The sequence below is a fragment of the Phalacrocorax aristotelis genome, chromosome 7, assembly GCF_949628215.1.
Source record: "Phalacrocorax aristotelis chromosome 7, bGulAri2.1, whole genome shotgun sequence".
In the NCBI taxonomy this organism is placed as follows: Eukaryota; Metazoa; Chordata; class Aves; order Suliformes; family Phalacrocoracidae; genus Phalacrocorax; species Phalacrocorax aristotelis.
Genome location: NC_134282.1, coordinates 23,241,153 through 23,256,632, shown reverse-complemented (window position 1 = coordinate 23,256,632; position 15,480 = coordinate 23,241,153). Strand labels below are relative to the sequence as shown.

At 40.3% G+C, this 15,480-nt stretch overlaps 1 protein-coding gene across 1 annotated transcript in view; it reads left to right on the top strand.

Moving 5' to 3' along the window:
- The first annotated feature begins 530 nt into the window (after positions 1 to 530).
- TRIM42 (tripartite motif containing 42) overlaps positions 531 to 15,480 on the top strand; it is a 92,152-nt gene continuing 77,202 nt past the window's right edge. The window contains 6 exon segments of the mRNA XM_075098370.1: positions 531 to 917; positions 3,518 to 4,224; positions 5,525 to 6,345; positions 7,059 to 7,286; positions 10,144 to 10,176; positions 10,178 to 10,199. Coding sequence (XP_074954471.1) covers positions 562 to 917; positions 3,518 to 4,224; positions 5,525 to 6,345; positions 7,059 to 7,286; positions 10,144 to 10,176; positions 10,178 to 10,199 — 2,167 coding nt within the window. The 5' untranslated portion in view covers positions 531 to 561.

The window sequence follows — 15,480 nt, the reverse complement described above, 5'->3', positions numbered from 1 at the left end:
CAAAAGTATAAACAGTGGCAGACAAGGGATTAAAATAATTAAGACAGCTACAAGGATATACTTAAAGATGCATCTCAAATATAAGGTTCTTTCATGTGTGCTAGTTACACTTAAAATCTTATAGACGCCTGATGAAAAACCTCTCACTGTCACTGGGTAGGGCCTGATTCAGGTGGTTTGCTTACAGCACCCAGCTGAGCCAACAAAATGCCTATGAAGTGTGTGGTCTGAACAAGATAGTGGTCTTAGAGTTTAATCCAAGTGTATAAACTCCCTATGCAATTAATGAAGAGCGAGGTAAATTCTTTAAAGGAATTCAGGAAGAACAATTAGAGTTATTGTGATGTATAGATGATGTAATCACTATATCAGGTACCTATGCATAAAATTCTGCCTGTGTCCTTATTTGCATATTTCACTGTGACATCACTTTCCAATTAGAATGAAGTGCGTTGCCACAGCACAGAGCTACCCAACAGAGCCTTTTTGGAGCTCAGTTGCCGTAGTGTGCAGAGAAGCTGAAATGATCAATGAATTTTCTTCCAAGTATCTGACAGAGGGATGGATGAAAATGGGCGTCCCTCTTTGATCCGGCCATGTTGCTCAAACTGCTGTTACCTGACTTGCCACAGCAGAAAGGAAAAATGCTGCTTGTCTTGGCGCTTCTTGTTTACCAGTGAGCAGAACTGCAGCTGTCTCCCATGTCCGTATGAAGAAAACAAACCTTGCCAGTGCTGCCACTGCTCATGTGCAGAGCACGCAAGTTGCTGGTGGTGCTGCTGCTCTTGTTCAAATGATCCAGAGTGCAAATACTGCTGCTGTGGTGGAGAGAATTCAGCATGTCAGTATTATGAAAGCAAGTGCTGCCAAAGCTCTGTCAATGAACCACATCACTCAAGAATACCAGGAACTGTTCAGTAAGTGGAGTTAAGGGCTCTTAAAATTTCTTGGTTTTTTTTTTTTTTTCTAAGTTACATGATATCTTAATGGATGTGTTGTATTTAGAAACATATGATCTTTTGGCATGTTGGAGTTATTTTGAATAACCACAGGGTATCATTCTTCTGAGAAACAGAAAAAGTAGTTTTATCCTGATATTAGTGAAATCTTATGCTTATTAATCTGACTGGGGCAAAGACTACTCCAGAACATCACTGTACTTTTAATTAGGACCACACAACTTCCAGACAAAATCCATGAATGACTAATATATATGCTTATATATTCTCACAGTGTAAAAACCTATGTGGTGACAAGAAGACAGACATACAGAGGACCTTAAAACAAGGAGGAAAACAGGAATGTGTTTGTAGCAAGGAGGTTGCAGGCAAGGATACAGGGAAAACCGGAGTAAAATAAAGAGCAGAAAAACTGCTGTTAACTGGAAGTGGAAGGAAGCAGTTATATCCAGATTAAGATAAAAAGGAGCCAAATAATTATAAAGACTCAAGAAATGCCACACAGGGGCTGGACAGAAGGCATAAGAACAGTCTTAGGAGATAAAACTGGAAACCAGAAGAGAAGGGGCTCATTATTACCTATAGAAATGCTACACCAAAGAGCACTCAAAAAAAAAGGGGGGGGAGGGGAGGGCAGAAAATAAGTTACCAGAAGAACTCCAGACTAGAATAGTACCAGTCCAAGAGGAATTGACAGGACCTCTGGAAATGCACAGTTAATTCCTACCTAGGCAAACTTTGAAGACCAGAAGGAATCCTCATAGCAACAGAAGATTCTATTCTCTGTAGTTTATTAGGATTTTTACTGTTGTTTAACATGACAGAAAAAGCAGATAGCATAGCTGAACATTTGGGGACAGAAGGTGGAAAGGAAAGCAATAACAATATAGATGCTAAAGAGAAGACAGCAGAGGGCCAGACTATAGAACCCTAGAACCAGGTGTTCATCTTGCATAATGACGCTCATGTCAAAGCTATGGAAAATATTCAAGGAGGCATTATAAAATTAATACTGTGTTTTTAAAAGGATGAAGTCCACAGGCTAAGAGGCAGTTAAGACTATCGAGATTTAAAGAGGATTGGCATATCCTGAAAATCAGTCCTCTTCTGGAATAAAATAATAAGAATAAAAAAATCCCCATTTGAGTCTTTGCAATTAATATAAAGAATCAATTATAATAAGGCTTCTACTAAAGCCAAGAATAAATTAATTCTAGAAATCAGAAATAATTCAGAGGTGAGTGATTTCTTAAATGAATAAAAATTAGGATGGTTATATGTAAATGTGTGTTATTATGTTAAGCAGAAATGTCTTCAATACTTTTTTTTGGAAATGGTGAAACACTTAGTTGTGCTACTTTCTTGAGGAAATATTCCATCTTGAAAAATGCAAAAGAAAAACATTTTGACATTTATTGTCTTACGTTTTCAATAAAAAGAAAATATTCTAAAAATATTACCAAAGTTGTTGTAAAAGAAAGCATTTCACAGAATCACAGAATGCCAGGTTGGAAGGGACCTCAGGGATCATCTAGTCCAACCTTTCTAGGAAGAGCACAGTCTAGACAAGATGGCCCAGCACCCTGTCCAGACGACTCTTGAAGGTGTCCAACGTGGCCGAGTCAACCACTTCCCTGGGGGGATTATTCCAATGGCTGACTTGCCTCAATGTGAAAAATTTCCCTCTCGTGTCCAATCGGAATCTCCCCAAGAGCAACTTGTGTCCATTCCCCCTTGTCCTCTCCGTGGGACTCCTTGTAAAAAGGGACTCTCCATCTTCTTTGTAGCTACCCCTTAAGTACTGGTACATGGTGATGAGATCCCCTCTAAGCCTCCTTTTCTCAAGGCTGAACAAACCCAGTTCTCCCAGCCTATCCTCGTATGGCAGGCTTCCCAGTCCTTTGATATCTTGGTGGCCCTTCTCTGCACCCCTTCCAGCCTGTCCACATCCTTTTTGTATAGCAGGGACCAGAACTGCACACAGTACTCCAGGTGTGGTCTGACAAGAGCTGAGAAGAGTGGGATGATGACTTCTTTCTCTCTGCTGGTGATGTCCTTTTTGATGCAACCCAGCATCCTGTCGGCCTTTTTGGCCACAGCAGCACCCTGTTCACTCATGTTGAGCTTCCTGTCCACCAGGACCCCCAGGTCCCTTTCCACAGAGCTGCTCCCCAGCCAGGTGCATCCCAGCCTGTGCTGCACTCCTGGATTATGTTTTCCCATTAAACCAAACTGTATTCTTCTTTTCATTTGGCCACCAGCAATAACTCAACAAATTCATGCAGACCTACAAGACAGATCTGGCTTCATTGTTGTTGTAGGCAATAGTATTCAACATATAGTGAAATAATTATGAAAAGGAAAAAAAAAAAAAAAGGATTCTTGATAGTGATACCCAATTGTTTAAATAAAATACCCAGTCAGAATAAAAGGATGGTTGGCATTTAAAGCAGAAGTACTTATGCTATAGTTTTGTCTCTTAGCTGGTACGGCAATATTTAGATTTTTTTTTTTTTAATTTCCTGGGGTTGTATTTTTCTTTTTCCAATTTTATTTAGGTCAAAAGATGTCACATCAAGATTTAAAACTAGGTATAATGCATCTGTCATGACACCAGAAAGGAACATCTCCAGCCACGCTTTCCGTGACCAGCTTGCCTGTCCGTTGTGTAAGCAATTGTTTCTCCAACCATTTATGCTGCCATGCAATCACTGCCTTTGTGAGAAGTGTATAACTAAAAGCAAGACCAAAGCTGAAGTAACTGAAGATTTTTATATCATCGTATGCCCAGTGTGTGGCAAAGCTCATTGCCTCCCCTACACAGAAAAAATTCAGCTGAGGAAGAATTACCTCAGAGCAAAACTAGCCAAGAAATACATGCGCAGACATGGGTTTCTAAGGTGGAGATTTGACCATAGTGAAAGACCAGTCTACTGTGAAACTTGCAGGGAGAGAAGAAAAGTGGGAACCAAAAGATGTAGAACATGCGGAATTAATTATTGTAATGAATGTCTGCATTTAAATCATCGTGAGAATGGTACTCAAGACCACATTTTCACCAAAGCACATCAAGAAGATTGTGAACAGTGGCACTGCTTACTGCACCGCAACTCAAACCTGTCTGAATACTGTCTGGACGACCACGAACTGATCTGTGGGTTCTGCAAAAACTCACTGCACAATGATCATGAGACTATTCCCTTGTCAGTCGCATGTTCAAGAGAGGCTGCTTCCCTCTTTGATACAATTGCAAAATTTAGAAAAGGTTTGTATTTCTGCTGCTCCTCCTTTACCTCAGGAAAGAAACTTGAACATATGGTTGACAAGATACATTAATTCTCTGCACAGCACTAGAGTCAGAAAGGTGGTGTGTTCCCCCTGTAGAAACACAAAAGGAACAAGCCAGTAGTTGTGGCATTGTGAGCCAAGCTCAACTATTAGAGAATGAAGGATCTGTATGTGGAATGGGAACGGAAATGAGCATCTAGGGAAGGTAATCTTCATTTCATACTGAGGGACCCAGCAAAGCATAAACATCAGTTATATCTGCAGAATAAAATGATGAATATTTTTTAATCAGAAATATATGCTTGAAGAGGAACTGCTTCTTCCCCTGCAGGCAAGTTATGAATTGTTCCTCTTCAGTTAGTTTTATGCTTATGCCCATGCTGACTATGAGGCAAAGCAGTCACGTTTTTTCTGAGGTAAAGCAGCAGTGCCACTCCTTTTAACTAAGACTTGATCCATAGCAGCTAAGGGGCTGAACACAGACTAGGATTTATTAATTTCTTTTAATTTTGATCTTTGCATATAACTTAATAAATATTGGGGACATAATGAGGTTGCATGGAAAATAACATACAGAAAGGCAAAGTAAACTATGCACAATTAGAAACAGCTGAAAGAATTAAATTCTCAATTTTGAAACAGTCTTAAATTTGAGAAAATAGGTGACACAGAATATTTGTGCAGGATTTTGCAAGGTGACATTGTTTCCTGATGTTAGCTGAATGCCACCGGAATTTACTATCAGCCTTTGGTATTTTTGATTCTGTTCCTTCACAGTTCACAATTTTTAGTGTCAGAAGAGTTAATCATACCTTCACATAATGACCATCAGAGGAATGTATCGTCAGCCTCAGACATAATGTGGACTATGCAAGTGCATTTGCTGCCATTATTCTAACTTCATACTGGCATAGTGAATTTTCAAAGATAATATAGAGCTACAATAAATTAAGCTTCAGGATTTCCCATGTAATGAAGTAAAAATTACCATGCCCGTTTTGGGGGAGATAAATTTGAGTAAGTGAGGAAATAATAATAAAGTAGCAATTAACTGCTGAATTTTATACACCCAAATGTGAACATTTTAACCCAAACAACTTCTCTCGGGGATTACCAGCAGCAGAGATGAGAGAAAAATACCAGAATCCTTATTCTTGTCCCATGTTCTACCAAGCCTAAAATTTTTTTAAGCTGAAGTCTATCATTCTGTATCTTGTATACACTACAATTTAATATGAATTTGGAACTACTGGCCTGATATTTATTCTCTTTCACAGTCCGCCAAGGTGTTGATAATGATCTAATGGAAGTTATCCTGTTAAAAAATAATTTCAAGACCTATAAGGACACCAAAAGGAAGGAGATCAGAAATGGATTCTTAAAATTACATATGTTTCTTCATGAACAAGAAAAGGAGATGATAGAGTTTCTTGAAAACATTGAACTTAAAAAACAGAAAGAAATTTCAGAATACATAAACTATACGTCCAGTCAGCTATCATATATGGATGGCCTCATTCAATACTCTAAAGAAGCTCTTAAGGAGGAAAGCCAAGCTGTGTTTCTGCAATCTGCACACTGCTTAGTGAAAGAAATAGAAAATGCAGTTCCTTCCATTTTCCAACCTAGTCCATGTCTGAGAGAAGATCCCTTAAGAAAACTTCAACTCAACTTTGATGAATATTTCTCCGTTTTACAGGGACTCATCCCATCCCTTAGCAGAATAAAGCAGTCAGAAAGTAAAGCAGAAAAATACCCCTATTGTTTTAATCCAGAGATAATGGTTCCAAGGCATGTTTCAAGCACTCAAAAATCCAAGCAAGCAACATTGTTCCGAAGCTCATCTTTAAATTCCACGTTTGATTTAGGTGTGCTGTCTAAAGACACTGTCAGATGACCAAAGTCTACACCTCCCCATTATCCTACACAGAGTAATGAAGTGTGTGCATCCCAGGATACAGCTTATGAAACTCCAAGAAAAGAAAGAAAATATCAGACTTTTAACTTTTCAAGTCCAGAACCTATAGACAATGAATCAGTCCCAGTGCCAGGACCTGTTGTTATATACCAGAATTTTGTTTACCCAAGGTCTGCCAAAGTAAGACATTAAAAAATTCTAAATATATACAAGAGACGATTATATTTCCAGGCTTTTGGAGAGTCTGAAACCCTACGAGTTTGAGTAAATAAGACTAAAATATTAGTTGAAATACTTTATTTGTAGGAGAAAATGCATTTCAAACTTGCATTTTTGAGATAAACTGAAGCATAAATTGAATTGTATCCCATTCCTACTGTAGTCAGTAAGTTTGTTGTATTATTACATATGTGATAGAAATATGTTACCTGGAAAGGTGCAATGCAGAAACAAACAGATGTACCATTTTTGTATTTAAATATCTGTATGTCAGATCAAATAATTTGATCATGGCTGTGGCCTTCAATGTGATGACATCATATCCATGTGACTTTCCTCACTATACCTTTCATAGATGCTAAAAAGATCAGGATGCCAGTTGCATAAGATCCCAAGTCCATGTTGCAAAGTGCTGACTGCTGTCAGCCTGCATTACTTCTAGTGTGTTAGAAGAGGGTCCTACAAAATTCCCAGGAGGAAGCTTAGCATTTTCCAATTAAGACTGCAAGCTGCATATCTTCCGCACATACTTCATGCTATGGTTGGAATTTCAGCTCCACTGGCATTGCAAAATTAAAATCTTCCAAACAGGGGCCTTCCAGAAAAGCAAAAGTGAAAATGAGCAAAAATAAAGAGTACTTAATTGTGTACTACAGATTTTTTTCTCTTCACAGATTTACTGGACTTGTCCCACAGAAGAGGTGGATTTCTTTGAGGTAGAGTTTTATGAAGTTGCCAGTATTGGTCCTGATAACATTGTCTAGACACAACTAGCTGGCCAGCTAAGCAAAATACAGCAGCAGAACCTTGAGATACAGAATCTGGATCCAAATACAGAATATCTTTTTAAAGTCCGTGCTGTCAATGCAAGTGGTCGAGGAGAATGGAGTGAGATCTGTAAGGTATTGTAGATTCTTCCTATACTTCATAAAGTTGCCTTAACTTTCTTGCCTCCACAATTGTTTTTTACCCCATCTATTTATGAGGAAGACTGCTTAAATGGAATATAACTATTCACTTATGTAGGTAAGTGATACTAATAGTTACGCTGAATTTTTCCATACATTGTGGTTCCTAGCTCAGTTTGCAACTGAGCAATTGACCTACATAGAATGTTTCTCATTTTTTCTAGCAAGGATGCTGTATCATGGGTACATCAGGCAAGTCATTGTAATTCATATTACTTCAGGACTGAGACTGCCTTTGCACTAATCTCTCTGAACATAAACAGTAAATGTATGAAGAGTCAGATCCAAAAGCTTTCATTCTAGAACAAGGCGACAATCATTGAAAGAGAGAAAACAAACAGAAAAATAAGAATATTCTTTGACACTGTTGGACATGAGTCTGCTTTTAGTATGGTTTTAGAAGAGAAGGAAAAGTGTTGCAAGGATAAAAGTTAAAAGGAAAGTATTCAAAAAGGTGACAAATGTTAAGACATTTAATGAATTCATTTTAACATCCTTTAGGTATTCCAAATCTCTTACTGAAGTCACCTTTAGTTTTTCATGTTTTGCTGAAAAAATACACACTTAATTAATGCTTTTTCCACAATAAATTTTCAGGAAAGGGTGCATAAAATGCAGATGGATTCCATGAAAAACCTAAGTGCTAGTCTCCCACATTTCACCCTCCTTTTCCTATATCAGTTGCATCAAGTGCTGTCCCTTTCCAGGCCTCTTGTCACATTTAGAGAGTAAAAGTCTTAACTTTGAAACAGCATTCAGACATCCCACTCACTTTGCAAGTTTTAATGACAAATGTCACCTTCCTGGGCTGCTCCACTTCCTATACTATAAACACTGAGCACAGTAGTTTATTTATATTTTTTTTTTTATCTAACACATTGGAATGCTATATTGATTTTTCTTCCAAAAATTGTTCTTTCTGCATGCAGAACAGTCATATTAACATTCCAGAGAAACACAAACTCACTTAACATCTGCTGTAATTTACAGAACCAAAGAGTTTCATAGCAAATGAAAATAAGACAGCACATATGACAGACTTTTACAAATCTTCTTTTAAAAAATTATTACCTCCCTTCCTTTTGCATAATATCAGACTATTTTACTTTACCAGTTACACTGCATAGAAAGTTTGGAAGGACTTTTTTCAAAAGAAAATATGGCATTGGATTTTAAGTAGGGAATTTAGAGCAATATCATTCTTCATCTGTAACAGCTACTAAGTCTATTAGGGAATGTAACTGTGATGGCTGTGAGAGGTCACAGGAGCCCAGGCATCAGGCTATGAAGAGAGGGTAAGTGACAAAAAGATTTGTTAGACAGCAGCTACTATTTCATTCTTTGAACTAAAATTGATGCCATGCCACTGATACCCTGAAATATCAAGTCCCACATAAAAGGTTATTCAACCATAGGGTGTTATTTAACATTATAAGCAGATTCTGTATGCAGCCGTCATAAGCAAACCAGAAAACTGTTGTCTCCGTGCTTTTAGGAGTGAGGGAACTTCTCTCTTCTTAGCCCAATAGCATGGTGTTGGCCTACAGCTGAATCACAGCTTCCTCAATCTCAGCCATTTGTCAGTGGGTGAAACACCATGGAAGCACCACTATATCCTTGTTACATCGTAACAGAAGCTGCTACAATGGCACATTCTCTTTGCCCAAAAAGAGTTCAATGCAGTAGACTCAATATAGGCTCCTATTGCCTCAGGAAGTACCCGAAACTATCTAACATATCTGCACAGGGCTGGCAGATGACGTAAGACTCGGAGGATGCACTTCTAGAGCAGCAACTAGGAAGAAGACAAGTTACCCTCGAACATCTAAACTGGCAAAAGGAGTTGATGATTTGGGCAACTGGATCCTAATTTAAAAGTCAATTGAAGGAATTACACTGCACTACCCTGGGTAGGGGGATGGACGATATAGAGGATATTTTTCCGTTTGTGTTGATGTTGTGGAAGATCTTGGATGAATGACAGAAACTGAAGGTTGCCTTGTCAAGACAAATTGCTGTATTAAACAGCCCTGGAAAACCATGCAGAACTGTGCCACAAGGCAAGTGACAAGGAATCCTCTAAGGATGAAATTCAGAATTCAGTGCTCCCTGGAGACTTTCAACAGAGTAGCCACCAAATGCTGGAATTCCACAATCGTTGGTCTAGTTGCTGCCAGTACCATCGTTCTTGGACAAGGTGCTCCCCCACCCCTTCTTTTCAATGACAGCAGCAGCCTGTAATTTGTCACAGTGGCTGGCCAAAAAAGCTGTTAAACTTTGGGTTCCTTAAATTGTCTTTTGAGACTGTCAGCCACAGAAACAGGGATAATTATAACACTGGTTTTGTTGCTTTTTAACTTTTCATCATACTCTTGTCAATTAAACCTTTGGAAGGAGGTTTTTCAAAACTACTTTGGAAGCCAAATGCAAAATGACTTTTAATAGGATGTGGGCTTCTAAATCCTATGGTCATATCTGAAACTCTTTCCCTAAATGGCCCACGGCCAGGACCTAATGGCTATATATTGTATTAATCACTGTAATATTTGCCACCAGATAATTGCTTGCTTTCAGTGTAAATTTTTTTAAGGCGTTCAATTTCCATTTAAACTCCAAATTAAGTACTTAGAATTTCCAAAGTTTAACACAAATGAGAGTTTGACTGCTTTGAAAATACATCTGTGAGTATCAAGTTCTTCTGAAAACAGACACTAATTAAATCCTATCCCCCAAAAAAATAAATAAATGTACCTCTTCTATACTTTAATACATTCTTCTTTTCTACTTGCAGATAATCACTTCAGACAAATATGGGAAAAATCAAAGACAGGTGGGAGAAGCAGAAGAGTATTCAGGGTGCTCTGCATACACTAAATAGACAAAGAATGAAACCAGGAATTTTTTTTTTTTTTCTGAACTGGGAAATGTGTATGCTTTCTTATGCAGTATCCCATTTTCCACTGAATTTAGCAGCCTGAAATCTAGCAGTGAGTTCTTCAGACTATTATTGCTTTCTGGCAAATAATAATAAAAAAATGCCAGTCTTTTCATTAGCTTTTCTTTTTCCAGCTGTAGCACCAAGACCTAAGGAAAATGCTATGCCATACATAAAAATATAATATAAATCCCATTATACTTGAGGGACCTTTGCAGCTTCAAAAGAAATAAATTACATATTTGCATTGTAAGTTAACATCCCTATTACTATTTTCTATCAGGCTATTCAATACCAGTTCATAAAGAGCTACAGGAGCCTATATCACACTTTGTATATTTTTAAAGTGCAGAATAAGTTATTCTGTACATATACACTTTTGGTCTCAGTCTCACTCAGCTGAAGTACCACATGCATACACACATAGAAGGTACTGGCAACAGGCAGGACAAGAAGCACAAGAAAGAGAACAGAGGAAATTTTACCTCCTTATGCACTTACTTAATAATGGTTAGTGTTACTTGACTGTTGTGAAGGTCATCTACATGAGTTGAAGAGTATCACTTTGTTAGAAGTAGCTGCAAGTAAAATCAGACATCACAGCAGCTCTGATCCACCGAACAGGAGTTAGTAGATCAACATCAAGTTACTGTGCTGAAATAATCAAGAGTAATAACTAATACCCTTCTCTATGCAGGCATGATCTTGCATTGTTCCTCTCCTTCACTTCAGCCATACCAACAAGATAAGTATATCTAGCTGTCTATCTATATTTTTCCACACACCACACACATGCATATATCTATTTAAACATATTTACAACTCCCTTTGCCCAGGTCCTATCAAACAGGGCATTTACATGGGAATGGAAATAGGATCAGGGCCACTACTAGCTCTTTTATACCCCTTCTGTGCATTTATATGTTTGTGCCTTACCTTCAGCACAGAACGAATCCATTCATGAGTTATGAATACTGCCCATGACATCTTGGACCTCCTGCTGCCTTCCTTAAGGCAAACAATAAAACTTGGGTATATATATTATTAATATATCATTTTTCTATTGCACATTTTACTTCTGAAGCTCCCATTTAGCTTCACATAGTTGCTGCAAGGTAGTAATATTCTACCTACTTTATGGATGGTTAATGTGACAAAAGAAGAAACTGAACAAAAAGACAACAAAGCCAAAATCTGAACTCTGAGGGCACCTAGTCCTCTACATTCTGCTGGCCAGTGAGCTATTAGTGATGCTTCAGTTAATATGTATGTTCTTGCCAGTATGTCTGTGCAGTCTTTCCTCGACAGCATACTCTTCTCTTGACAAAGTCTCTAGATAGGAGTATAGGCTACTGAAAGTAAGAGGTTTGCATTTTCAAACCTACTGAACAATTACAGCAGTGTCTGATTTTGAGAATCACAGACTCACAGAATGGCAGGTGTTGGAAGAGACCTCTGGAGATCATCTCGTCCAATCCCCCTGCTTGAGCAGGCACAGCCAGAGCAGGGGGCACAGGAAGGCGTCCAGGTGGGTTTTGACCGTCTCCAGGGAAGGAGACTCCACACCCTCCCTGAGCAGCCTGTTCCACTGCTCTGTCACCCTCACAGGAATGAAGTTTCTTCTCATGTTTAGCTGGAACTTCCTGTGTTCTAACATGTGCCCATTGCCCCTTGTCCTGTCGTTGGGCACTATTGAAAAGAGGCTAGCCCCATCATCCTGATGCTCTCCCTTTAGATATTTATAGGTATTTATGAGATCCCCCTTTAGTCTTCTCTTCTCCAGGTGAAACAAACCCAAGTCTCTCAGCCTTTCCTCATAAGGGAGATGCGCCAGTCTCCTGATCTTCTTCGTAGCTCTCCGCTGGACTTGCTCAAGCAGTTCCACATCCTTCTTAAACTGGGGGGGCGCAAAACTGGACACAGTAATCCAAATGTGGTCTCACTAGGGCAGAGTAGAGGGGGAAGATAACCTCTCTCAATCTGCTGGCCACACTCCTTTTCATGCAGCCCTGGATACCATTGGCCTTCTTGGCCACAAGGACACATTGTTGGCTCATGGGCAACTTTCTGTCCATCAGCACTCCCAGGTCCTTCTCAACAGAGCCACTTTCCAGTAGTTCAGCCCCCAGCCTCTGCTGGTGCATGGGGTTGTTCCTCCACAGGGACAGGACCTTGCACTTGCTCTGGTTGAATTTCATGAGGTTCCCCTTGGCCCAGCTCTCCAGCCTGTCCAGGTCTCGGTGGATGGTAGCACAGCTTTGTGGTGTATCAGCCACTCCTCCCAGCTTGGTAATATCAGCAAACTTGCTGAGGGTACACTCTGTCCCTTCGTCCAGGTCGTTGATGAATATATTGAATAGGACTGGACCCAGCACAGACCTCTCGGGAACACCACTAGTTGCAGGCCTCCATCCAGACTCTGCTGTATTGATCACGACCCTCTGAGTTCTGTTGTTGAGCCAAGTCTCTGTCCACCTCACTGTCCACTCATCCAAACCACACTTCCTAAGCTTGTCTGTGAGGATGTTATGGCAGACAGTGTCAAAACCCTTGCTGAAGTGGAGGTAAACAACATCCACTGCTCTCCCTTAATTGACCTAGCCAGTCATGCCATCATAGAAGGCTATCAGGTTGGTCAAGCATGATCTTCCCTTGGTGAATCCATGTTGACTGTTTCTGATAACCTTCTTTTCCTCTACGAGGCTGAAGATGATCTCCAGAACAAACTGTTCCATCCCCTTTCTGGGGATGGAGGTGAGACTGACAGGCCTATAGTTTCTCACGTCCTCCTTCTCGCCGTTTTTGAAGATTGGAGTGACATTGGCTGTCCTCCAGTCCTCAAGTACCTCTCCTGTCCTCCACAACCTTTCAAAGATGATGGAGAGTGGCTCAGCAAGAACATCCGCCAGCTCCCTCAGCACTCATGGGTGCATCCCATTGGGGCCCATGGATTTGCGAGGGTCCAGTTTGCATAGGTGATCTCTGACACAGTCTTTCTCAGCCAATGGTAAGTCTTCCTTTGTCCCAATTTGTTCTGTCTTCTCTGGGGGCTGAGATGCCTGAGGGCCAGCCTTAGCAGTAAAGACCGAGGCAAAGGCGGCATTCAGTAACTCCACCTTCTCTGCATCCTGTGTTGCCAGGGCCCCTTCCTTGTTCAGCAGTGGGTCTACTGCATCCTTAGTCTTTCTTTTACTGATGATGTATTTAAAGAAGTCCTTCTTGTTATCCTTGACATCCCTTGCCAGATTAACTTCCAAGTGGGCCTTGGCCTTCCTCGTCACATCTCTTCATACACTGACAACATTCCTATATTTCTCCCAAGTGGCCAGTCCCTTTTTCCACATACTGTGAACCTCCTTCTTCCATCTGAGTTTCTCTAGAAGCTCTTTGCTCATCCATGCAGGTCTCCTGGCTCCTCTGCCTGACTTCTTCCTCCTGGGGATGCACCGATCTTGAGCTTAGAGAAAGGGGTACTTGAATATTGACCAGCTCTTTTGGACACCGTTGCCATCCAGAGCCCTAACCCATGGGATTCCTCCAAGCAGGTCTTTGAAGAGGCCAAAGTTGGCCCTCTTGAAGTCCAAGGATGTAACCTGACTCATAGCCCTGCTTCTACCTCGCAGTATCCTGAGCTCCACCATCTCATGGTCACTGCAGTCAAGGGTACCCCCAACTCTTACATCCTCAACCAGCCCTTCCTTGTTTGTTAGGATAAGGTCAAGAGGCACATCTTGTCTCATTGTCTCCTCCATCACTTGTGTTAAAAATTTGTCCTTGATGCTCTGCAGGAACCTTCTGGATCATGCATGTCTCGCTGTGTTGCTTTTCCAGCAAATATCAGGGTGGTTGAAGTCCCCCGTGAGGACCAGGGCCTGCGATTGTGAGGCTACTTCCAGCTGTCTGTAGAAGGCTTCATCAACTTCCTCTTCTTCATCAGGTGGCCTGGGGCAAATGCCCACAGCAGTGTCACCCATATTTGGCTGTCCCTTAATTTTTACCCACAAATTCTCAACTTATTCTCCTTCCACTCCAAGGCAGAGCTCGATACCTCCCAGTTGCTCCCTCACATAAAGAGCAACTTCTCCACCTCACCTTGCTGGTCTGTCTTTCCTGAAAAGCCTGTAGCCATCCATGACCACGTTCCAGTTATGTGAGCTATCCCACCATGTCTCTGTGATTGCAATGAGATCATGGCCTGTGACCGCACAAGACCTCTAGTTCCTCCTGTTTATTTTGAAGCTTATTTTTAAACATTTTAAAGAGGCCTGATCATCACACATTAAAAGAACCTGCAATCTAAAACTTCTGCTAGATTTTTGCAGAAATCTAAACTTTGAGTTCTCCAGATAGTAAAGCCCAATTATTCCTTCAATACTTATGGCTTTTTAAACACCTTCCCCAGACAGTAACATTTTATACCTATTTCAGGGACATGTGAGTTTTTGCTCATGGTCTATAGTTACCCAGAAATTCACCCATCTGGTATTCCATATAGTATATTTCTCTGTAGATGGATAATACTCCAATTTGTATCAACTGTACAAAATCCCTATGCACCCCCTGGCTATCCATTGATAATAGCAGCCTTTTGTACCCAGCAGTTCTTAAGAGATGCAATTTGCAGTACACAGTTCTGTGCAACAGCCAAGCAAAGCCCAATTCCTGTTTCATGTAAACAGTGACTCAGATCACTTGAATAGGGCAACATTTTATCAATATCACTACAAGATCAGAATCAGCCCAACGCTGAAAGCTTTAAGATTTTTATTAATTATTGTGGGGCTGCTGGAAGCCCATGTTTCCTTTCAAACAAATTACCTTTCAAACATCTCTATCTCAGCTCACCCTGCTCTTTTTCTCCAGTTACCTCTTTATTTTCATGGTTGAAAAATATGTGTTAAGTTCTTTATATACAGTTCAGTGCCTGCCTATTGTGAGCACAGCCAAATCCCATGGTGACTGTCTACATCCCAATTTACTGCACCCCTCCTTTCAATAAGCAGGCAAGGCAAAGAATGGAACAATTTTGCTTATCTACTGCTTGCTGCTCAGTTGCAACAGTGGGTGAGGAGGCAGCACCATCTCTTACCCTGTGCAGACATTTTTCAGCTGCATGCCCTGAATTTGAAATTTTGAGCTGTTTATAAATAAATAAAAACCTGCCTGTATTGAATGCAGTGTGATATTTGCTTA